Source organism: Octopus bimaculoides, chromosome 5 (genome assembly GCF_046866305.1).
Source record: "Octopus bimaculoides isolate indiv1 chromosome 5, ASM4686630v1, whole genome shotgun sequence".
In the NCBI taxonomy this organism is placed as follows: Eukaryota; Metazoa; Mollusca; class Cephalopoda; order Octopoda; family Octopodidae; genus Octopus; species Octopus bimaculoides.
Genome location: NC_142932.1, coordinates 178,446 through 205,450, shown reverse-complemented (window position 1 = coordinate 205,450; position 27,005 = coordinate 178,446). Strand labels below are relative to the sequence as shown.

General features: G+C 35.5%; 1 protein-coding gene across 4 annotated transcripts in view; it reads left to right on the top strand.

The window, feature by feature from the left end:
* The first annotated feature begins 219 nt into the window (after positions 1-219).
* Positions 220-27,005, top strand: part of LOC106871243 (cell division cycle and apoptosis regulator protein 1) — a 116,966-nt gene continuing 90,180 nt past the window's right edge. For 2 of the 4 annotated variants that reach the window (XM_089351908.1, XM_089351909.1), the window contains exons 1-2: positions 220-347; positions 683-1,280. Coding sequence is in view for 2 of the 4 variants with exons in the window: in XM_089351907.1 (XP_089208033.1) it covers positions 18,773-18,780 (8 nt within the window). In the remaining 2 variants the exon portion in view is untranslated. Of the gene's footprint in view, positions 348-682; positions 1,281-18,747; positions 18,781-27,005 lie in introns of those variants that run through there. The other 2 variants (XM_089351907.1, XM_089351906.1) reach the window with 1 other exon arrangement.

Here is a 27,005-nt window from a genome sequence, read left to right as displayed (position 1 = left end):
AAGGGAATGCTTGTCCGTCTTTCGCCGCCTTTTAGTGGAAATTGATCTCACGCACTCATGCTCTCTCTCTCTATCTATCTATCTATCTCACTTTATTTTGTTTTCCGCTCCCTTTCTTCGCATTTTCTCTCTGTCTTTTTCCTCTCCGCTTCTCTTTCTCTCCCTTTCCTTGCTTTACTATATCTCCTTTCACTAATTATCCTCTATCACTCACTATTTTTCTCCTCCTCCCCCCATTACTACCACCACTACCACCATCTCTTGGTGTCTTGTTTCGCGATAGAGTCCCGACTATCGTGATAACAAAAACCGAGCTTTCAAAACCACGTCACTCAGCACATTTGTTTGTATGTGGGCTTCTTTAATGTTTTTTTTTTAATTTCCATTAAAAAAATCAAAAACATATCTAACCATTATACTTCTTCGAATTCATAAATGTAAATATCATATTGATAATTCTATTTTTTATTTGAGTTATTCTTGGATTTCTTCCTTGTTATTTTTATTTTCCTATGACTACGTGTACATATATTCTATTTAAATACAATTATATTATATATTTTCCATATATTATATTTATCTGACGAGAAGTCAACAAGACGAGACAGCTTTCTCCTCTCTCTTTCTCTCTCCATTGTATATCATTTTATTTAACTTACTTCTGTTACTCTTTCTTTTACAGTCTCACACAACCAGAATACCAGAACTCAAAACAGCACACAACACAATATACAACTGTACGGCCACTATTCGTTCAGAAAATCACTAACTACACTACCTCCCCCGCAATATAAACTGGATTTAGAAATATATAGATAAGTATATATATATATATATATATATATATATATATATATATAATTAGACCTTGCGGCAGGGATGAGAAAAAAGTTTGAAGAAACCAGTAAAAAGCAAAAAAGAAATCTATTGTAGACAGAAAGAAGGAAGGATTACAATTATTTACATCGCAAACTACTTCATGAAGTGTTTTGTATAGCAGGCTCATGTGCAGCTTTATGGATATCTCAGATCTTTAAAGATTATATATATATACATATATATGTATATGTATATTAAGTTATAAAACTGAACGATCGTCTGTTAGAGATACCCGGGTAAATATTGAAGACATGTGTACTACGGATACCATCGATATAACCATCACTGGCTGCAACGGCGACATAAACACATCTACCACCACCAGCTATTATTATTATCCATCACCACCATTCCAGTTTTCATATTCCACATTCAAACTTTGACACGATTGCTTTCAGCAGGTAAATATATATACGTAATATTATTTATATATTATTATATATTATTATACATTATATGTTCTGTGTCTGTGTATTGTGGTTCTTTATAATTGCATTTACTAATGTTTAGTTTTAATAACGTTTGTGTGGATGTTAGAAGAAATAAATCTTCCGGTGGGGTTGTTGATAAAATAGGTGATCACACCAGAAGTGGAGTACATTTGAAATAACTGAACCCGTCCCAAAATTTGCACCCTTATGCTATTATATATATATATATATATATAATATATATATATATATTATATACTGTCGCCAGACGAAGTATAATCTAGCTACAAAAAACCTTTGGGTACCGACCGAGTGAAATAAGCTTCGTATAAACATGCTGTACAGCATGTTTATACGCTCTCATTTGTATGTGTTTGTGTACATGCATGTATATACATGCTTTTGTGTGTGTATATGCGTTTGTATGTGTATATATGCGTTTGTATGTATATATGTGTATATAAGCATATATTGTGTATATCATGTTACATATGTGTGTGTATGTATATATACGTATACATGTATACATATATATATATATATATATATATATACATGTATACATATATATACGTATACATTTATATACATGCTTTTGTGTGTGTATATGCGTTTGTATGTGTATATATACGTTTGTATGTATATATGTGTATATGCGAATGTGTATATAAGCATATATTGTGTATATTATCTGTTACATATGTGTGTGTGTGTATATTTATACACGTGTGTACATTGTATGTCTAATTTAACTTTAGGTTTTATATTTTGAATATTGTCTTTCATTTGGATTGATTTTTGTGCATCGCTCTAGATGTTCATTTTTGTCTTCTTTGCTAATCTAATTTAAATGTTTTGAATTTATTTTGCTCTCATGGCAAATGAAGAGATCAGTATTAATATATTTTCTTTCTTATTCGACAAATCGCTCTATTCTCACATTTATATATAAATGATTACATATGTATACTTCCTTCTATGTTACTGTAACTACTACTAGCATTTAATTCGTTTCATTAGGCATGTGTAATTTTTACGAATGAAGTCTTATTATATAGATTAAGTCGAAGAAAATATTGTCACTCGACCATGTGTTGTTTATGGGTTTTCTACACACCTCTTTAGCGGTGTTGTTGGGAATGAGGAATCGCATGTTTTGTAATTGAGGTTAAAAGGGCGGACCATTTTGACGTGAAGACTGGTTTGGAAAAGACAGAAATATTTCAAGTCATTTCGCTCTGTTTCTCTCACATAATAAAACTCAGTGAAAGCCGGAAAAGCACTGCTAAACCATTGTGTTTTGAAACGAGAACTGTTTGGCGATACTTTTTCAAAGTGGCTTCAACCGAGAGGCGTTTTACTATGCCTCACCCCACCTCAGAAATATGTCATATTTGCCAGGTCCTTTCGTCGAGGCCCTCTTTGCCTTTCATCCATTCGGGGTTGATAAAATCAGTCAAGCACTGGAGTCGATAAAAAAAAGGTATCAATCAAGCACTTGGGTTGATGAAATCGACTGGCCCCCACCTCCCCCAAAATTTCAGGCCGTCTGCCAATAGAAAGAATATTTGCTTGGTCCTCTCAATTTCAGTTTGCCGATGTAGTTAAGTGGTTTTCGTCCTCAATTAGAGTGCGTAAGTCTGCAAAATATAACTAACGACAGACTTAGAAATAGCCAAACTCCCTCAAACCGCTCTTTCTGTGTAAGACAAATAAAAAAAAAAAAAAGAGAAAAATACTTTGGATAAGTTGCTCGAAAATAATTGGGATTATTAGAACTATGGCTGCTTGATCAGGTTGGACATAGGACGAAACAAAATTGTTTAGTCCCATGTCCATGCTAATTAAATAAACTTAGTTCTAGTATATATCGAAAGAATGCCCTTTTTTTGTGTATGTAACTAGTAGAAAAAAATATAATCTACATAAATATAAACAATGTCACAGTGGTCATGTCTGTTGGTGAGTTCAGCCTAATTCAACCATGACTATCCCTAAACTGTGCGAGTTAGCGTGAAAAATCGTTATAAACATCGATTCTTACTTAGTCGTATGTAAAGCAGAATTCATTTCGAAATGCATGCCCTTCTCCAAGAGTCTCTTCAGACGCATCACACACATACACGTTTGTGTGTGGGACATGTGTTCGCGCGCGCACGTTTCTATAGTAAATCTGCTGGTACTGTGTCATAGAATACCAAATTTCCTTCGTAAAGACACTTTACTAACTTAGTAATAGATTCGTCCCTTGTTTTGTGTACGAGTTGTTGCTGATTAGCCCCAAGTCAACCATGATTGAGCAGACAAATCTACGATCAAAAGCGTTCCAGCAGAACCTCTTCTCATTAATGTAGCAATCACTACATTTTCCAATGCATTCTTACTTTTTTAAAGTCTGTAGGTGAAGATTTGGCGGCGCCAAATCGATACTACCCCACATTTCACTTTAGCTATTATCCTAAAAATGCAGGGAAGCCAAATAACCACGTAGTGTCCTTCTTGTTTGTATATATGTGTATGTTTTAGTGCATGGGCAGCCCTAATCGAGCAGATCTATGATTAAAAGCATTCTAGTTCTTATCATCCTGTCTTTTTTAAAGTTTAGTGTGTCCAGTACTACACTGTCCAAAATAGAAACGACTCTTAGTTTTCAGGAATATAAGATATGATATAAAGAAGTATCGCGTTGATGTTATCTTGATGGGTGGTGTTTCTTGAGCAGACCGTCTTTTATGTAATATAAATTTAGGACTGCATTAGCCAGTGTCCCTTCCCTTGTGAGACGAAATGCCTTGCGTATCAATCACTATCGTATTACGACATTAAATGTTTTCCTTATAATGTCTGTTAAACAGCCGAATACCATCCTATGGCATCTCCAGTATTCAGTTAATTTAAAACCCATTTTAGTGTCTAGTTTTTTTTTTGTTTTTTATCTGATTTCCTCAACTTTGTTGCCATTCTTCTACCTATGTCTTTTGCTCGATTAATAGGTTGTACACGTTTTTAGTAGTTATTATTGTCTACTCACACCTATGCTTATGCATGTATCTGTACTCAGATATTCAGTGGGCTTCGGGAGTTTTAGAGTTTAACGTTCAGATATTCTTAATGGTTCTACAAGAGAAAGTAGGGAATTGACCATTACAGAATGAGAACTTAGAGATATAGAGTAAAGCATATGCTGTCACATAACAACAAATCAGAAGGTAATGTTTTATTATGATTGTAATTTAAATGGGCGTAAAACCTAGTTAGTAATTTTGGTTTTGATTTCTAGCTTCTATCGCGTTCAACTACGTGCCTAGATATTGTACTTTGTTTCAAAATCCTCTTGGTACTATTACACATATTGACAGATTTCTTCGTGCATTCACGAGCGTAACATTTTTCACGTGGCTCTGTATAATGTATGTATATATTTTTGAAATGAGTACGTCGTTCATTGTTATAACCATACTGTTACAACGTATTTTGCAGTTGTGTGTGTGTGTGTGTGTCTCTCTCTCTCTCTTTATATATATATATATATATATATATATATATATATATATATATATATATATAAATGCCAGAGTTGTTTGTCTATAAAAAAAACTCCTTTCTTTCTCCTCCTCTCCGGCTGCTTTGCCGTCTGTGCGTGTGCGGTAGTTTTTTGTGTATATGTAGGCGAAATACAAATAGTTGTGCTTATGCATGTACATGTCTATTATGTATCCAAACATTTCTATTTGCGTCGGTTACAGATATAAATATTTCTGTGTGTATATATTTTTTTATTGTCGTGTCGATGAAGATGGTTGTTACTGGATGTAAAAATAATTCTTTCTTTCTTTTTTTTAAAATCTCGACGAGGTTTTTAACTAGATTGCACGTGTGTACATCCATATGTAATGCATTCTTATGGATGGATGGGTGTGCTAGTAAATATGAGTCTTGTGTGTGTAGTGTGAGCATTTAGGGAGTGTGCATCTGTATAAATAGTGCTCAAATCATAAAGACCGATCGTCAACAGTATTATTGTAATGGAAATGCTGGAAAGATATTGAAAATATAAACTGCAAAATAGCAACATTATGATTTATTCTCGGCTCGTTTTGGTTTTCTCTGTTTACATAACGAATGTTATAATGTTATTGAAGAATGTGCTTCTAGATACCCCATGAATTTCAGTGTTCACATTAAATCAATTTTAAGCATTCTTTTTCATTATAAAGTTTTATTTCCAAGGAATTGTAATCATGTTTTCTCTTTATATTTTCTACTGATCACTGACGGTTCAGAGATCAACCTTTATTTACATGAGTGAATTCTCCAAAATTCTCGAGGCCTAAGGAGGACTTGAAGTACATACAGTATATAGAAAAATGCCGAAACATTAATTATATAGTGTTCCAGCTGTTTGGACCAATAAGCAGTACATATAAATGCGCCTATTTGATGTTGGCAAGACAGATCTACAGATTGTTGTGACCTGCTCCAAACACTGCGCTGCACTATACGAATAGTGGCTGGATATGATTTGACTGTGCTGGTATGGGTGACACCAAAAGAAAACTGCACTAATTGTAATGTTAATTTCTCTCGTGGCTTAAATTCACACAATTGCATGGAATGATCATTGTCTATTTTATTTAATCGATCATAGTACATGATTAGTTAGTACACTTACTCTATCTGTCCCAGAAGGAGGAAGTGCAGTCAATCCTAGCAAAATTTGGATTCAAAACGCAAAGCATTTTGTCCGGCTCCCTACACATTGGGCCATTTACAATAATTTTTGATAGAAGTAAATCTTTTCAGTCATAGAATGTAGATAATGATGTGAAGTGATGTGTTTCTTCTAATCAAAAATCGAAACTTAGTTTCACTATCATACAGCACTTGTCATGAACTCAATAATGACAATTACCATCATTAATGACAATTAATGACAATTACCATCATTAATTTGGAAACTTCTGTATTTGGGGAAAGTAGCTTGGATGGTTATTTGTAATATCGATAAACTTGTTGATTTTGTGTTACAAACGAATGATATGATGTAGAGCTACAATAGTGTAACCGAACTATCGAGGAAAATGTAGGACTAAAAGTATTTGGTGAGATCGTAATTGACCTGTGTTTCCGACTTATCGATAAACTGACGTATTGTTTGTAAATCGATGTTCGTTCTCCGCAGTAATTGCTCTCTCTCTCTTTCTCTCTCTCCCCCGCTCTCGTCCTCATCACTTTTCATTCTATCTAGACTTTCTTTTAAATCACAATGGGCCTTTTCTTTTAGTATGTTTCAGGACATTAGTTCGCCATTCTATCATGAAATATCATTCAATTGTAATTTCTCTTGGCTAGATAGACACAAAGGAATTTTGGTTATTTTTCTTTTCTTTTTTCTTTTATTAATTCAAGAGTTATACTAGGGGGTGCTAAAAAGTTCTTGGCTTTAAGGGTATTGCGAAAGGCCTAGTTGGAGGCCCAACCTTCCGAGTTCTTTTACAGGGCTTAGAAAAACTGAAGGACTGCTGCAATAAGTGTGCGAATCTGGAAGAGGAGGAATATGTCGAATAAAATCATAATTAACTGATACTCCTGTATTTTCTTTTATCCAAAACCAAGAACTTATCAGCACCTACCCACTCCTTGTATAGTCAATTAAACTATCGCACTATATTGTTCAGTTAACATCACCACCTGGGGAAAGACCCCCCCCCCCATTTTCCTGCAAATTATTATTGTTTTCTTTTTTTGCTTTTTTTTTGCCAAAAACCCCCGTTTTCGGATAATTGCCAAAAATCGGCATTTTGAAATATTTGCCCCCTTTCTCCAACTCCTTCATTTTTCCCTTTTTTCCCTAACCGTAACCGTAACCCCCTAACCCTAAAACCCCAATGCTAATCCTAACCCTAAAATCCTAACTCTAACCACAAAAATTTTAAGCCCAGAAACATGGACAAACTGCTCCCAACAGAGTGGTCTCCGAAAAGATACCCAAGGACCAGGTGGGCAAGATTTCCTTTCGTACTCCCCCCAAAACACCCCTTTTTTTTATTTAAAATTTTTTTCTACAGAAACCCCCGTTTTCAGCTATGAAGAATATGAATCTGCAAAAAAATTGCCAAAAATCGGCATTTTGAAATTCTCCGCTCCTGGTAACAGGCATGACTTCACTAATATCATAAAAACCTTAGTATGAGGTTCTATATTCTATCAACCACTTTCATTACCTCACGTCTACCAGTAATAATAAATTTTGTTTTTGTTATCTCTTTTAGTAAGGAAATGATGATGTACTTATCAGAATTGACTCAAGTGTACTTTGCTCACATTACATGGCTGTTTCTTATCTTGTCAGCCTCTGACAAGATTTGAACTGGTCGTTGGGAGTCGCTGAGTTATCCTGTACAGCTGGCTACCGTCTGTTCAGGTTCTTTTGCACTAATTACATGTATATAAATATGGCTAAAGTAGTATAGCTAAACTATTATGTTTTTCTAATAATAATAATAATAATAATTATTATTATTATTATTATTTACAATAATATCAGCTCTGCTGAAAAATTGTTTTTACAATATGAATGAAAAACACAATCATATGCTTACTGAAATACCAAATATTAGTTGACATTTTAAAATGACAGTATGTAAGTAACTTTAAATGTTTTCAGTGCCTCTGTTTATATAATTCAGGCACATTTTTGAGGTTCCTTTCTATCAGGGTCTTATTATAATTGTTTAAATAGATCCTGTGGTTTGAGTGCTCAACATCACACATGCCCTTAGATTTTAAGTCTTGAATGCTCTGGCCAGAAGCACTGCATTTTACAGTGCTCTGCTTAGCTGCATCTAATGATTTTTGCTATCTATTTATAATTAAGTATACTGAACCAGGGATAGTTTTAAGTTGATTTGTCTAGATCAATGATGTATGAACCACCAACTCTCTGGTTGGTAGTTCAATTTCCCTATTGACTTGGCTAGTTTCAAAAGATTTACTGTTAAAGGCGATGTTGCATTATTAATGGATTGCCCTTTGGAATAGATTATGCCTCATGCTTGGTAAATAGGTTTTCTTAAATACCCTCTGAGTATTCTCCAAATGCTTGTAAGGTAAAAAAAAAAAAATTCTGCCAGATTATAAAGATGACCTTATAATGAAACAGCATCGACTGTCTCAAATGTACAGTCTTGTTTCGTAATGAAACTTTTTGTCCTTGAGATCAGAATATATAAAATGTTACTTTTCAGTTGAATCTGTGGTCTTGTTCAATTCTCAGTTGTAGCCATTGTACCTACCTCATTTATATAACTAATTCCACAGGAAAAGTCCTAGACATCACATAATTTGAAATACCTCTTTACAATTCTGAAGACTTCTAGGTTTCTCACTAAACAATATGAAGAGTGTGAAACACTTACAAGTGAGCTTTATTACACTTTTTGCTCCCCTCTTTTTAAAGGTGTATACATAGATTATTGGCTGCACTGTGACAATCTCATTCTTCTAATTTTAACTCTTATCAGGGTAGTTTAAAATGTCAGTGAGCTGAGTTTCTGTGCCAAGTGTTTAATTGACTAAAAAACAAAAAACAAAACAATTCTCTTCAATTGTTAGTAACTGAAGGTCGTTATATGAAACTCAACTGGATGTCAAGAATGTGCTTTAGCTGTCAAGCAAGTCTTCAAAATTTCTAACCTAAAACTTTTGGAACCATCTTTGATATTTTCTTGTTGGCAAAATACCTTTGCCATAAACTTTTCAAATACTTCAAATTAAAAAAAAAAAAAAACTTCTAAAAGTGTTATTCCTTGTGAGTGTATGTAATAGTGATGCTATGCCTCTTTTAGGATCTCAATAGATTATCAATATTATATTTTTTTACATGGTCTTTTGGACAATGATCTATCTTCTCTGCCCACTTCTTGGGAGGGTTGTATGAAGAGAGTCTTCAGGTACTTCCTTCATAGGGTCCTTTCAGAAGCAACTGCCATTAGACTTTCCTGCTGGATTCCCAGGCATAATCAACTAAGACTATGGATATTATCCAACCCATCTCATTCTTGATCTCCTGCCAGTTGGTTCAGCTTGAATAATCTTGCAATTCTTTCCTGCTACATTCTAAACACATGTAGTACTGGAGCTGTGATCTCTCAATGCAAAGAAGTAGAAGCCTGACCTAAAGAGAGACTCCCTGATCTCTGAGCTACATACCTTGTTGAATGATGTTACTCCAGAGACCTTTCGGAGGAACCCATTTGGGGAACTTGTATTTACAATCATACTCTTTCAGTCATTACATTTCTCCAGGTGAGGATAGGCACAAAAAGTTTGAGTCTTGTTTTCCTCATCATCATCATTTAACATCCATGGCACCAGTATCAGTATCAATTCTGTTGTGGCAGGATTGCTATAGTCTCCTCACTTCTTGAGTACAGCAATGTGCCAGATATCTCAATCCTTAGTCTTACAATCAGCCTTTTATATTTCATTCCATGTCTTCCTGGGCCTCCCTCTTCCACAAGTTCCATCCACTTTCAGTGATTGGCACATGGAGGGTTGGTTCTCATCTTTCCTGAATTGGTAATAAGTATTTGCAAACTATTGTATTGACTTCTTAAAAAAGTTGTGAAAGTGGGTAACTTGGGCTTATTTCACGTGACGATATGTTGTATTCTCTTTTGCTGAAAAAAGTGTTCCTCCCACCTTTGAGGTCAGCCAGCTGGAAGAAAGAAATGGAGAGAGATTCTAATTTACAAGCTAATATCTACTTGCCGGACATATTTAATATATATTAGTAAAATGTTAAACTTCAAATAAGAAATATAATGTATAAAAAAAAACATCATTTTGAAAGGTTAATCAATGTAAAATGATGTGATTATGCAAACTGGTACTTGGAACAATTCCTACATTTTAAACTGAATGATTTTGCCTAGTAGCAAAATACAGATTTATTGAGCAAATATATGTAGCTTTGTAATTTTATACTACAATTGGGGAAAATTATATATCATTATAGTACAGACGTTCTGAAATAAATGTTGAAATTGTTTAAAATATTCTTCAGCTTAAACAATTGACTCATAATTTTGCTTTTTCTTCTTCTCCCTTTTCATTTCGTTTGAAGTACTCAGAAGCATTGAAGGTTGGATGGGTCTGCACAGTACATTTTCCTATATACAAGACATTGTTGGAACAGTTGTTATTTAGCTGTAGGTCAGCTCTGGTCATGCAGACCCATGATAAAAGGCATTCTAGCCTTGACCATCTTGTCTTTTTGTATATCTAGTACTACATTGTCTAGTGTATTTTTTAAAATTTGGTTGTGTGAGATTTGAAGGAATTTCGTTGTTATTTCTTGCAGGGTGGCCAACTGCATAAAGACACCTACATTGACTCATCAGAGCAGAGATTCCGTTTTCTGTAATGAGCATGCTGACTAAAAGATCAAAGATCTATTATCAAAGGGTGTATTGAATTCATATTGTAAAAATGCTTAGCCTAGTAGTTAAGGTGCTTGGCAAACAATGTTACGAAGGTGGGTTTGTTTTCTGAGCCAGTTGTTGTTGTGTTCTTGAACAAGGGACTTCACTTTACATTGCTACAGTCTGCTCACTTAAAAACAAATACCAGAGTCATGCTGGTGTAGCTCCCCTCCCCCTCTCTCTCTCCAACTGTCACATCCTCAATGTTCCACAGGATCAATGGGTGTGAGAGCCAAGAGAGTGCCAGTCTGCTTGCGACTACATAGGCACCTTAAAAAAATTAGCAAAAGCCAAGTACATACAACCAGGTTATACTTGTTTATGAGTGATGACTACCATTCAGCTATGTTTGAATTTTTATAGGACTCTTAGTGTTGACCCATTAGCATTTGAATCAGCCCTATCTGACCCAAATATTCTACCTGTTTTATGTTCAGATTAGCAATATCTGGCCTTTCACACCTACCCTTTTATGTCGTTTTAAAAGTAAACAATCGCATCATCAAAATCTCAAAGCTATGAGATAATGCATGTGTAATTCAAGACTGAATAAATAAACATTACATTTAACAAATAATCTAAATACTAATAGGTAGAAGACCCATCCACCACAGCAGAATTGATATTGGTGCTGGTACCTCATAAAAAGTACCCAGTACACTCTGTGGAGTGGTTTGTGTTAGGAATGGCATTCAGCTGTAGAAAACCTGCCAGAGCAGACAATAGAGCCTGATGTAGCCCCTGGCCTTACCAGCTCCAGTCAAACCATCCAACCCATGCCAGCATGGGAAATGGATGTTGGATGGCGATGATGATGATGTTGGAAAGTTCTGACTATCGTGCTTTTCTTAAAAGTGAAACAAGAAGTGAAAACTAGGTTGCAAAGTTGCTCACCTCTGGTTCCCCCTATGCTTATCAGTTGGCTACAAATTAATACATTTGTAATATCAATCATTGACTGTATGAAGACTGAATATTTTTTTGGGTTTCAGTTTTTAACTATCCGGCGATCCAGACTCCATTTTGTTTGCCTATTTGATATTAAACTTTCTTGTCTATAAAACACGATATAATCACCTTCATATTTTCTTTTACATGCTTTCATTGATTTTTCAAATTGAATGACCTTTATGGACTGTATAAATCATTATTTAGCTGTCAAAGAAATATTGATTCTCTGCTTTTAAATCATGTTTATCACTACACAAAGGTTTCAGTTTTATATTCAAGAGATGAAGAATTATGTACATTATTTATATTTGAGAGATATTTGTTCTCATCTTGTTTGTTGTTAACACAATGTTTCAGCTGATATACCCTCCAGCCTTCATCAGGTGTCTTGGGGAAATTTCGAACCTGGGTTCTTATTCCTAAGGTATTTTTTGATGTTATTATTATTATTCAGGTCACTGCCTGGGTTAGTAGCCCGCGCTCTTAACCACTACACCATATGCCTATGGCCAATTATGGAGTGAATTTTAGGGCTTATAAATCTAATATTTTCCTATTCTTCCTTAATACCAGTTCCCATAAGCTATTCATATCTGCACTCGGTCTGCTTAGGAGGTTGTTGTGTCCTAGCATATGTGCTGCTTCTTTCAGTTTTCGTATTTTCCAGTGTTGTTCCCTGTCTATTATTTTAACTTCATCCCACAGGGGGAGGTGGTCTCCATTTTTCCATACATGATCAGCTATACCCGATTTATCAATATCTCACTGTGTCATAGCTTTGCGGTGTTTCTCTACCCTTATTTTGAGGGGGCAACATGTTTCACCTTTGTATAGCCTACCACAGCTGCATGGGATAGAGTACACGCAGTCTTTGGTCATATTCTCTTCTATTGGTGGTCTTACTTGAAGGAGATATTTGCGAAGAGTTGTATTGCGAAGAGTTGCATTGACTGGCCCAAGGAGAAGATGCTTGCCCAAAATGTCGTGCAGTGGAATAGAACTTGACATCACATTGTACCAAGGTATGCTCCATATCCATATGCTCAGGCCTCTTCCATCAGTATCTTTCTTTTTTCTTTGTAATTCCAATAGTAACAAATTATATAGTAAGTGGCAAAATCCCATAGTTGTTTCATTTCATTTAGCCATTTTAATACTGTCCAACCTGAGACTGTTGCTGGCTATATGATACAAATTTGAGATATAAACACAACAGCTAACTCCATGTTGTTCATATATTTGAATGACTACTTACTTTACTTAGTGTTTGATTGGTACTAAGTAAGCTTGAATGGACGCAAAGTTTGCTCAGGATGTTGGATCACCATGCAAGCATGTTTTTGAGTCATTTTTGACTCGGTGTTTTTTTGCCTGTGTGTGTGTTTGTGTGTGTGTTTTGCACAGGTTGACTCAATTTTAGTCACCTTAGTTCAGTTATCTGTTTGAGCTAGATACACAATATGGGAATGTTTCCAAAGAGAGACTGGTGTTCTGTAGAGTTGAAGGTTTATATCCCTTCCACTTCTTTCTCATAGAACAGCAGCTAAGGATTTAAGTTCATTGAGAGCCTCCTAAATCCAAGAAAACATTAAATTTCTTTTTAAACTTACTATTGAGCAAGTCTTCCAGTTGTTCAATCTACTCTCTGAATTAATATGTGAAGTGGTTGAGTATTCCTCAGAAATGTATACCCTCTCAAATAGAATCAGCATGATACAGTGTGCCGATAGGGCTGGACCTTTGAGTTGCAGACACAACTCATCTTATGGGCTTCTACAAAGTCTCCATGTACCCAGTTCCACTCACAAGGCCTGAGTTAATCTAAGGCTGTGGTAAAGGCACTTACTCGAGAGACCACACAGTGGGCTCAAATACAAGACCTCATGGTTGCAATGTGAACTTCTTAACCACCCCTCTATGTTGATATTCTTATATTGGTAATGTTGCATTGCATTGCATTATTCTTAATTCTCTCTTTCTCTCTGTTTCACAAATATTTCATGCCTGCGAGTAAAATTCTGTAATTTATTAATTATGTCTCAGAAGGTGTGTATGTGTTGGGGGAGAGACGGAAGGTGATCCTATGTGTAATTAAATTCTTAATTGACATGTTTAATTAAACCCAGCATCAAGCTTAATTTCAGTATCCATTTGAGTTTTAGCTGTTATAGCACTTGGGGGAAAGAAATCTCTTCTGTTGTCAATACTGACAATGATATTACCAAAGTGACAAGAAAAATTATTTCTTCAGATTAACCACACAGACAATCTACTCCAATATGTTCATTCCTGGTACTTATTCTATTGACCCAAATCCAAATTTTAAGTCAACTACTCTTTGAATTAAACTGTGGACCCTGAGGCACCAATTTAACCCTTCTGTGATGATATTTGTAAGTGGATACACAGTTTGGGTGTTTTGATTAATTTAGAAAGTGTGAGTATAACACCTAATGTTTACATTATTAAACCGGTGTTTGGAGCTTAAAATGTTTGTACATAACAACTTCAGTTAAAATATGAACACTTTAAAACTAGAAAATTTTTGTATGTTTCTGGAATCAAAGGAGTTATAAGGCTGGTTACTTTCAAAAGGGTTAAACGTTATAAAATAAGGGTGCATGTTTTACATAAAGTGAAAAGAACTCGGGTGCAAGTTATATAGCATTTTCATATTAAGTTGTTAAACATTTTAATCCTTTAGTATTGAAACCAGCCATGTCTGGCCCATTCTGTTTTATGTTTAAACCAACTGGATCCAACTTGTCACACCTACCCGAAAAATAAATAAGCATACTACCAAAATTTCACATCTTCAAGATAGTGTATGATTATTTTAAAACAATGTAAACAAACAAGCATTATATTTAACAAAGAAATCTGAATGCTAAAGGGTTAAATATAAAATATTACTATTGTTAAGGTGGAAATAGTGGAGACAGTAGTGTGAGATGTGTCCATTTTTCCTTACTGGCGCGGGTTTGATAAACCTTGTTGAGGCAGTTTTTCTACATACATGCAAATATATATAACTTAAAGGCCTTACATTATGAAATTTTTACCCTTCCAAATTGTGGGTTAAAATCCTGGCTAACTACAATGCACTGGTGTTGATTTAATTTTTTTACCATATTCTGTTTCAATTAATTTCTAAAATAATGAAGAATTTAATAAGATAACTGTCATTATCAAACTGTTCTCTAGAGCATATGATTCATTGACGAAAGCTTTTAATTTAGATTACTGTAAAGCAGGAAATTTGGGAAATTATAGAACCAGGAATGGTCTCAGACAGGTTGATATCAAAAGGGTTAATTGGCTGTTTTCCTTCCTTACTATAATTTGTCTCTTGCATAATTAGAATACAAAATGAAAATATATTTTTACTTTTTGGTGCCATCATGGCTGTGGGGTTAGGAAGTTTGCTTCAGAACCACTTAAGAGTTCAGTCCCACTCTGTGGATATTGTCAATTGGTCTCCTCTACTTAAGCTGTGGGTTGATCAACACCTTGGGTGAAATTTGGTTGACAGAAACTGGAATGTGTGTGAGTGACTGAGTGCATGCTGATTGTAAATTAAAGTGTCACCCTTCATACAAAAGGTGTCATTTGTATTTCTTTGTGAAAGCATATCTGGGTTTTATGACAAATCTCGAAATATGCTGATTCTAACCAGTGATGTTTGTTTGCACTCCTCTAGATGTCCATTGTTTGATAGACTGAAGGAATGATTATCATGCTTTGAAAAAAGATGAAAATTGGCATCAGGAAGGATATCTGGTTATAGAAAATTTTGCCTCACTGAAGTCTCATCTGACCCATGCAAGCTTGGAAAAGTAGACATTAAAACAATGATAAAATATAGATAATGACTGGAGAGAGAGAGAGATTTCACTTTATAATGCTCTCTGCTATATGTTGACTGTGGTTTTTAAATGTAGAATATTTTCTGGTCTACTGTCATTTTTGGCAGGTTATCATTTAGTATTTGTATAAATAAGCATCTGTTCATTCTTAATGTTGGTTTCCATGCTAGCATAGTTTTGTATGAGGACTATTTGTCTGCAGCATTTTATGGCTAGATGTCCGTCTTGTTGCCAACCTTTAAGTGTTTTTCAAAATATGTGATTTTGTTTTTTTATTTCACTGGTCTTTGAAACTGCCTGGTGACTGATCACTATGTCAATAAGGAATATAAAAATAAAATACCATTTTGTTCAATAATAGTCAAAACTGTGGAATGACATTTATGTGTCTCTGCATGCACACACATAAACACACACACATGATAGGTTTCCATTGCTATTTCTGTCTGTCTGCTCCACTTACAAGGTATTTGTTAACCTGAGGCTATAGTATAAGACACTTGCCCAAAGAGTCATGCAGTGGGTTTGAACCTGAAACCACATGGTTTTGGGTTTGTTCTCACAGCATGGCACTGTGCTGAAGCTGATACCTTGTGAGCGGAATTGTTGGGTGTATGTAATCTGTTGGAAATTCATTGTGTGTGTGTGAGTGTGTTTCTATTGTCTTGATGGTGCATAAAAGCAAGTGACACTATGAATGGAGGATGTTGAAAACATGTCTGGTCATTAAGCTTTTCATTGTTTGAAGAACTGCAGCACGATAATACCTTACTTGGAAACAAGTGAGGATTGGCAATAGATAAATCATCCATCTGTGGGCAAACAGTCTCACTAAGTTGGTTTTTTTTGACTCGTGTTAGCAGAGATAAGTTAGAATGGTGATGGTATATCCTTTTTTTTCTTTTTCTTTTTATTTATTTTCAAGACCATAAGTATTTTGATTTATCCCTTTAGCATTCAGATGACTCTGTCAAATGTAATGATTATTTATTCACATCATTTTGAATTAATCACACATTATCATGTAGCTTCAAAATTTCAATGGCATGTTTGTATATTTTTAGAATAACATTGTAGGGTAGGTGTGAGAAGTTGGATCTGGTCATTTTAACATAAAACAGGTACAATATTTGGGCTGGATTAAATGTTAAAGGGTTAAGAAATGGCAGGTATTATTTCTTGCAGTTTGAGCATCAACATAGAGAGATTCTCATTGGTTAATGATGTCAACTTTAGTGATGATGATTCGTGTTGGTGCAACATATTTTCCATCCTATTAAAATCTTTGCCTACCACGTCCTGACCTCTGCACTACATGTTAATGAAATGGTCATTAATAAGTCTTACTACCTACTGTACACCTGTTGCAATGACATTTTAGCAAATTTGTAAGAGATACCACAGTGAGGTCATTCAAGTTGATAGAAATAGCAACCAAATCTCCCTCATCACATCCTACCATCTTAACTCATTATCATTCAGATCACTCTGTCAAAAGTAATACTTAGTTATTCACATTGTTTTGAATTAATTGTGCATTATCTTGTAGTTTCAAGATTTCAATGATGCATTTGTTTATTTTCAAAATTACATTGAGCAGGTGTGAGAGGCTGGATCTGATTAGTTTGAACATAAAACAGAATATCTTGGCTGGATATGGGCAGTTAAAATCCTGATGGGTTAAAAAAACCAAAAAGGTGACATTGTATAATGTAATTGCAAGTTCCTTGTACATAGAAAATAGATGGAATACTTTTCAGTATTGCTCTATCAAGCCTGACCTAGGGCTAAACAGCAACAACAATGATGTATATTTCACCCAAACCAACAATTGGTATTGATTTATTTTTATTCCTCTTTGTATCATTTCTGGTAATGTTCAATGCCACATGAAGATGGAGCCAGATAACTTCAGCTGATGATGATACTGAATCTGCTGGATGCACAGCCCTACACTCTGTAAATTTAATTTAGAAAATAATCTCTGATAATAATGTGATATTAATGAGATTAAATAGTAAAAATGAATCCATTTTTTACCTTTTCTTTTAATAACAAATAAAATAGGAAACTGAGAAAAATGACTATTGAAAATATTCTGTTCAGCATCCTCTGTAGTTTTCCGTTTTGCTTCTCAAAAAATGGATATTATTGAAAATAATATTGTAGCAAGGGAGAAAGAAATAGTAAAATAGATTAATTAACTTAATTTTTTTTTCTTTTAATAATTTAGTGTTTCATAATATTTGATTCTCTTTGCATGTTCTTAGGATCCTAACTCTCTTATTCATTCACATTCATGCTGTACACATCAGGACATGAATACTCTAGCACACTGACACATCTCCTTCAAATGCACACACACACACACACACACACACACACACACGCTCTTCTTGTTAGCATACACCTACACTCATACATGCATTATACCAATGAGTTAATGAATTATTTTTCTTATCTCTATCTCAAAATAATCCTTTCACTGCTGAAAGGTTCCATTAATGTCAGCTTTCTTTTGTTTCTAATCTAGTGTTAGATTTCACATGATTGGCTCAATAAAGCAATATTAAAAGTACATACTTTAGCTATTAAGAGCAAGGTGATTATGTTAACCTTCTGACATTAATAAAATATAAGAAACTTAGCAAATTTGATGGATGTCTTGTATGAAATATTAAGCTATGATAGCTATGTGATCTCTCTCTCTCTCTCTCTCTCTCTCTCTCTCTCTCTCTCTCTCTCTCTCTCTTTCTCTCTCTCTGATCATCCCCTGACCGAGTAGACCCTATGGTCACAGGTGGCTTTCTTGACCATCTTGTCTTTTTTTTTTTCAGGTATAGTTTATCAAATATGTCCTTCCTTTTTCTCTTTTTTTTTTCAGGCATAGTTTATCAAATATATTCTTGTTTTCTTTTTTTAAAGCTGTTAGTGTGATTTGCACGTGTTTAAATTGCTATTTCTAGCAATTCAATCACATATGTAGTCTAGAACTGCACTGTGAAGAGCTAAGAGTGGTTCCAATATTTTCTTGCTTCCCATGGATGTTTGGATGTTAGTTTTTCCTTCAAAGCTACAATTTATTCCAATATTCCAGTACTTTCCTATTAATTATTCGATTTGTTCCTTTTGTAGGCATTCAGTCCCTCCATTTGGCACCATGCAGAGGTAGGAACATTAGCAGACTGTTGCTGCTTCTCTTGTACTTTTTTCTTGCTTTTGAGAAGAGTTTTTTTGTATTCTTCTAGAATACATTATATAATGTTGTTAATTAGTGAAGATGGAGCAAATTTTGTAATTAATTCTCTACTGCAGGAATGTTTCATTTGACAGTATCATTCTGTAGTGAAAAGTTGACTTTATTGTTGTTTTTGAGTGAACTTTGTCATATTTCCTTAAACAGGTAGCCAATCAAATATTTAGAAGTAGCTCCCTCTATCAAGTTTATACCATTCACTGTAGCAGATACCTGCATGTATTGCAGTGTCATATAGCTAGGGATTATTTAAGTTATTTTGCAGGTCAAGCTGTTTATATTTAGTTGAAAACTATTGGTGTTACCAAGATGAAAGCAAATGAATTTAATGTCTTCATGGTTGTTTTGGTTCTTTGAGATTCACAGAAGGTGGTTGGTGACTCAATCAGTTTTGGCTAACACATGATCTACACACTTTCTCTATCTGCTCAATCTTGCAACCAAATTTCATGCTTCCACTGTTTTTCAGATATAAGCTTACATCTTTTAAGATCTAACTTGTATGTCATTTAGTTTTCTTATTGACATGAATATGATGTTCAAACATGACATGTACTCAGTTGTTGAATAGTTCTTATTCTGTGAATAAGTACTGGGTGTTTGTATCAGTAAATATGCTTGATACAAGATGGTGCTGCAGTTATCTCGAAAAGCTATAACATAACGATCAGGTTTGATTTACATTGCTTGATGGGTATATAGATATATAAGAAAAGTAGGGTATAAATACTCCTTGCTAAAAATCAAAGCCACAGCTTGAAAAAATCCACCATAAATATTATGATAAAGATACACACAAGCAATGCAATGAATATTTAAAAAAATAGGCTTACCTCTGAATGGGATAGAAAGATAAGTAGTACATATTTCAATACTAATTGATTTCTCGCTTTGCATGATAAACATGCTTTGTGATCTTCAGTTGAAAACAGCATTTAACTTCTATTTCTAAAATAGTCACTACGTCAACTCGTGTGTATCTTTATCATAATATTTATGGTGGGTTTTTTCAAGCTGTGGCTTTGATTTTTAGCAAGGGGTATTTATACCCTACTTTTCTTAAATTACTTTATATTATACCTGTAAAGGTAGAAACTTGCTAGCCACCTCATTATTACTGTATATAACGGTAATAATACTACTTTACTTTATATATATATATATAGAATAAGAATAGCCTGGGCAAAGTTTAGAGAGCTCTTACCCCTGCTGGCGACAAAGGGACTCTCACTCAGAGTAAAAGGCAGACTGTATGACGCATGCGTACGAACAACCATGCTACATGGCAGTGAAACATGGGCTGTAACTGCTGAGGACATACGTAAGCTCGCAAGGAATGAAGTCAGTATGCTCCGTTGGATGTGTAATGTCAATGTGAATACCCGTCAGAGTGTAAGTATCTTGAGAGAAAAGCTGAACATTAGAAGCATCAGTTGTGGCGTGCAAGAGAGACGATTGCGCTGGTATGGACATGTGGTGAGAATGGAGGAGGATAGCTGCGTGAAAAAGTGCCACACCCTAACAGTTGAGGGAACCCGTGGAAGAGGTAGGCCCAGGAAGACCTGGGCTGAGGTGGTGAGGCAAGACCTTCGTACATTGGGCCTCACCGAGGCGATGACTACTGACCGAGACCTTTGGAAATGTGCTGTGCGTGAGAAGACCCGGCAAGCCAAGTAAGATCGTTGCAAGTGCCCCTGGACTGGTTCTTGTGCGGGTGGCACATGAGATGCACCATTTTGAGCGTGGCCGTTGCCAGTACCGCCTGACTGGTCTTGTAGGGTTTTCGAGCGAGATCGTTGCCAGTGCCCCTGGACTGGCTTGTGCGGGTGGCACATAAAAGACACCATTTCGAGCGTGGCCGTTTTCGTGCGGGTGACACGTAAAAGCACCCACTACACTCTCTGAGTGGTTGGCGTTAGGAAGGGCATCCAGCTGTAGAAACTCTGCCAAATCAGACTGGAGCCTGGTGTTGCCATCCGGTTTCACCAGTCCTCAGTCAAATCGTCCAACCCATGCTAGCATGGAAGGCGGACGTTAAACGATGATGATGATGATATATATATATATAATCATCAGCATCATTTAACGTCTTTTGTCCATCCTGGCATGAGTTGGACAGTTTGACCAGGGCTGATAAGCTGAGGGGCACCAGACTCCAGTCTGATTTGGCATGGTTTCCATGGTTGGATGCCATTCCTAATGCCAACCAGAGTGTAATGGGTGTTTTTACACGCACACACACACACACACACACACACACACACACAAGAGGTGCTGAAAAATCACTGGCTTTGAGTTAAAGAAAATATAGAGGATCAGTCAATTATGATTTTATTCAACACATTCCCCTCTCAGATTCACTAAATTATTGCAGTAATCCTTCAGTTTTTCTAAGCCCTGTAAAAGAAATCAGAATGCTGGGTCTCCAACCAGGCCTTTCTTGATACTCTTAAAGCCAGAACCTTCCAGTTATATACATATATATATGATATACTCCAGCATCCAAACTATCCCATTATGGAAAACGGATGTTAAATGGTGATGATGATACATGTATAATACAATATTATAATTGACAAATTTTGTAATTATCTAACTTGTTTGTAAGTGCTCTAGTTTCTTTAAACTGTCGATTTTTAAAATCTAAATTACGCTGATGACTTAGTGATAATTAATGATAACTACATATCTAATTAACTGTTGAATACCTCATTGTGTACAAGTTACGTGGTTTAAAAATCATTGTGACTAAGATAGAAATTGTATCTTGATGTATTCTGTTATCTTCAATGTCAGCTTCAATCTAGATCAGTGCTCTGCAACTTTTTTTCGCTTGCAGTACACTTACATTCTTTGTGAAGAATGGTAAATGAGAGCAATGAACTTGGGCAAGCTTGAAATATTTTTGGATTTTGAACCAAACTCACTATCAGATTGCTTCTTCTTCAAGAACTCTCTTGTTGGTTTGGTCTGCACTCCAGTGTCAAATGTCATTGTAGTTGTGTCAGAACATCTCCCATAATGGCATAAACAGTTAGCCAGAGAGCTGAAAATGTGGATAAGCATGATCTGGTTGGATCTTGAATTGATATATAGTCCTCTCTTCAGTGTCTGTTATTGGAATTTCAGCTGGTTGATGATCTCCATGTCAGATACTTGTAATCACCAGGTATGGTTGAATTATGTTGATTCGCTAATTGGTGCCAACTGAATTCATCTGAAGTCAATGACCAAGACCTTTGGCTTTATGTCGTGCTTGAGAAGTGAATACTGTCAAAAGTACAAATAAAATTTTAATTGTTGAAATTTGGATTTGCTTTGTAAATGATATTTAAAAAGTTTCATTGTTTAGTCTTTGTAAAGAATATTTGAAGTGTTTCATTTGCTAAAAGTTTTGCCATAAGTTGTTTTACAAGATATAATTTTGTTGCTTAGGATCATTCATCCATTTAAATTGCTGAAATTTAACCAGAAAAGTCACCTGTCTAATAGGCAAACACCTTTATTCCAAATATGTGCCTAATCTTCCTGGGCTCATTGACAAACTGTTTTTTTTCCTTCTGTATTACTTCTATTGCTGCTAATAACAATAGCTCCTCTGAATCTTTTTTTTTTTCTGTATCCACTTTATTGTATCCCATAAGCAATATTTAATTTCATCATCATCATCATCATTTAATATCCATTGTCCATGCTGGCATGGGTTGGACGGTTTGACTGGGCTTGAAGGCTGTGCCAAACTCTAGTTTGATTTGACATGGTTTTTTTATCACTGTATGTCTTTCCTAATGCCAACAACTCCAAGAGTGTAATAGGTGTTTTTACGTGCCACCAGCATGGGTGCCATTTGTGTGATACTGATATCTGCTATGACTGCGATTTTGCTCGGCTTGATGGGTCTTTTTCTCAAGCACGACATAATGCCAAAGGTCTTGGTCATTGCCTCCGTGAGACCCAATGCTTGAAAGGAACTTAGCTACTATGCCTCCATGAGGCAAAACACTTCGAAATGAACTCAGCCACTTTGCCTCCATGAGGCCCAACTTTTAAGGTGGGGTTTTCTTATGTGCCACCAGCACAGGTGCATTTGGCTTGATGGGTCCTCTTAAGCAGAGCACATTGCCAAAGTCACTAGTCATTGCCTCTGTGAAGTTCAAAGATCAAAGATCATGCTTCACCACCTCATCCCATGTCTTCCTGGGTCTACTTCTACCACAGTCTACTTCCCTCCACAGTTAAAGATTGGCACTTCTTTACACAGCTGCCCTCGTCCATACGCATCACATGACCATACCAGTGCAGTCACCTCTCTTACACACTACATCTGATTCCTCTTATGTCTAACTTTTCTCTCAAGATGCTTACACTCTATTGAACAGGCACACTGACATTGCACATCCAGCAAAGCATACTGGCTTCATTTCTTTCAAGCTTATGCATGTCCTCAGTTGTCACAGCCTATGTTTCACTGCCATGCAGCGTAGCCTGTTCACACACAGGCATCAAACAATCTGCCTTTCATTCTTAGAGAGAGGCCCTTTGTTGCCAGCAGGGGTAGGAGCTCTCTGAACTTTGCCCAACCTAATCTTATTCTCACATCTAAGCTCTCCATTGTCTTAGCTTCTTAATTCAAATCCCTCTATAATTGATAAAATAGGTACCAGTTGTATAATGATGTTGGTCTCATAGTTTTCTTCCAAAGAACTTATTCTGGAGAGGTGGGCACAGTGACTGCTGTTGTTACATATTTATCTCTCATTAACTAATAGATCTAGGACATATTTCCAACTACAGAATTAACTGCTTTGCCCAGAGATCGTTTGGAATATATACATTGGATGTGAACTTAGTCTCTCTGAGTTGGCAGTAATATGAAAGTATTGTAAATGTCTCTGAAACCTTGAAAACACAAAACAAAACATTTGCAGTAGATTTGAACTTACAAATATGTTAATACAAATGTGTCAGTGAAATGTAGCGACTGTGACCTAAAATCATAAATGGGTCAGAAAAGTAATTCACCGTAAATTTACACCTGCCAAGTTACTCTTGCACAATAACATCATTATTGTTTTCAAATTAACTTTTTCTTGCTTACATGGATCTGGCAGAATTTAAGGTAAAATTTTCTACAGCCAGATGCCCTTCTTGTCACCAATTCCCACCCATTTCCAAGCAAGGTAATGTTACCCCATGGATGGACATGTTTCCACTGAAGATTGGAAACTGATGATACCACTTGAATGGAAGTGACACTCATTTACAACTATCATGCAGTGTTAAAACAAGGAGATGTATGTATGCATACAATAGGTTTTTTAAAGTTTCTTATTTCTTTATTGCCCACAAGGGGCTAAACATAGAGGGGACAAACAAGAACAGACAAAAGAGATTAAGTCGATTACATTGACCCCAGTGCGTAACTGGTACTTAATTTATCGACCCCCCCCAAAAGGATGAAAGGCAAAGTTGACCTCGTCGGAATTTGAACACAGAATGTAGCGGCAGACAAAATACCACTAAGCATTTCGCCTGACGTGCTAATGCTTCTGCCAGCTCACCGTTTTTTTTAAAGTTTCTGTCTACCAAATCCACATACAAGGTGCCACACAGTGGGATTGAACCCAAAACCATGTGTTTGGGAAATGAGTTTCTTAACCACAGAGTTATGCCTGTATCTATAACAATAGTAATCATAATAACAGTAACAACAATATCAATGTTTGGTTTTAAATTAATCGCAAGATTGGAAATGTAACCCTTTAGTGTTTAAACTGGCCTTATCCAACCCAAAATGTTTCACTTGTTTTATGTTCAAACTGACCAGATCAGGCCTTTCACACTTACCCAACAATGCCATAAATAATCACATCATTGAAATCTCAGAGTTATGAGATAATGCTTGATTAATTCAAAACAATATGAATAAGGATTACAATTAACAGAGTAACCTGAATGCTAAAGAGTTAAGGAGTCGGAATAGTTGATTATCAACCCTGAAAGAATGAAAGACCAAGTTGACCCTGACTTGAGAAATGAAGAGTACTTGTACTCAGAACATAAAGAGCCAAAGCAAAATACCATAAGAGATTTTGTCTGCTGTGCTAATGATTCTGTCAATCCATTAATCATAATTACAGGAGTGAAAGCTGAAGGCAGTCAAGCCATAAGACTACTGGATACATTTTTCATGTTATGTCACTAGCATTGTGCTATGCTTTGTCTATGGTTGGTCTAATATTGATAGGTATTTTTGGATAATTTCTTCCTTGGGTATACCACTTTTTTCCAAGAGGTGAGTTGACCTTTGACCTAGAGATTTTTCCCACCTTACACCATTTAATAAACATGCTACAGTAACCAAACACTTGAGACATATGCCCAATTGGATGATTCTTAAGGTCTGTTATGATAAGTGTAAAGTTGATTGAATTGTGTACAATGCATCATTGGTACTCTGTTTTATCAACATCCCCGATGGCTGAAAGTAGAGTAGGATTTGAGATAAAAGAATTCAACAGACAAAACTAAATGTAATTCAGTTAGCCTCACCCTCTTCCACTTTTATTTCACTGCCTTCACAAGATCATAGTAAGAAGAACTATTATAATATGTCCAAATAAAAAACTGGAACAAAAATAACAACATATTGATAGACATCTTGACCCCTTTCTGAAAAGAAGTGGAGAAATCAGAATAAGATTTTGAAATTTAAATAAACAAGATGTGAGACATTAAGGTAAAGACAGTACCAATAATAATTGGAGTATTAGGTATGGTGTGATCAACAGAGCTAAGACCAATACCATACAAACCTTGGTGGGACTTGCAGCATTACACATCCATTCAAAAGTGGTTCTACTAATGACAATAGACATCCTACACGAAACACTTTAAATACAATAGCACCACTTAAACAGTACACTTATTGCTCACAACATGCTCCCCAGATAATCACCATCCAAAACACAAACTCTTGCAGAGTTGACACCTAACACTGTAACACCAACAACTTACACTTTTCACATCTGCAGCTCATTAATGCTACACAGCATATAGTTTATACTAAAATCTAACACTAAAACAAATAGTAACACCAGCCTCACGGCTCATGCAAAACACAAGCACTACCTTAGAAAACATCATGACCAATACTGCGTATGCTGCACACAACAGACCAAACACTAAAATAATACCAGAAACAATGAACCATACTCCACAACAAAGAGAAGCTGATGTAGTATACAAACTCTGGTCTCTTTTCCCAGAAAATAGCATGGAAGTGACTGGGCGGTGAACTAGGGACCTGCATAAAACATAATAAAAAGAAACACAATCTCTGTACTATTAAGTGCATTGGAAATTATCAAAATATCATGCAGGCACAACCAAAACTGCAGTATTTATAAATATGCACAACATGCTGAAAGTAGTACTTCTAGGCACCACACACATTGTGTCAAGTACTGTTAATACACTAAAAAATATACACTGAAACAAAATGGTGCACATCTCCAAGGCCCACAAAATTGTACCTGGTAGTGAAAGCACATAGTTAAACTAAGATGACTGAGTAATAATAATAACTTCTTACATAAGAGAAGGAACAGTCAATTACATCACCTCCCAGAACTTGACTGAATAATTATGCTCTGCAATTTTTAGGAGAGATGGTTGGTTAGGGAAAGTTGACTTCTGCAGGATTTGAACTCAGAATGTAAACAACCAGAAGAAATGCTGCAAGACAATTTTTTTTTTTTTTTGACACTTATGAGTCGGCCCCTATCAACTGCCATAATAATTTCACTATTGGTTGTTATTTTAAAGGCGATATTTGTAATTTTAGCTTTCATGGAGGGTTTAATTTTCTGTCCTAATTTGTTTTTGTGTTAAGTGATTCCAGAAATGAATTGAACAAAATTTTTTAAGGTTAAAGATGGGAAAAAGAAATTAACTGAAAATACACGTGGCCTTAATTTGCTGTGTTAACCACCCCCAATTTTTTTTTTACTACTTTCTTATTGTTTTATTTCATTCATTTCTTCCCCATGCACACATAAGAGCACACACTTTACTACACTCTTATGTTTTGCCACACACACACACACACACACGTGTGTATATATTATATATAGAT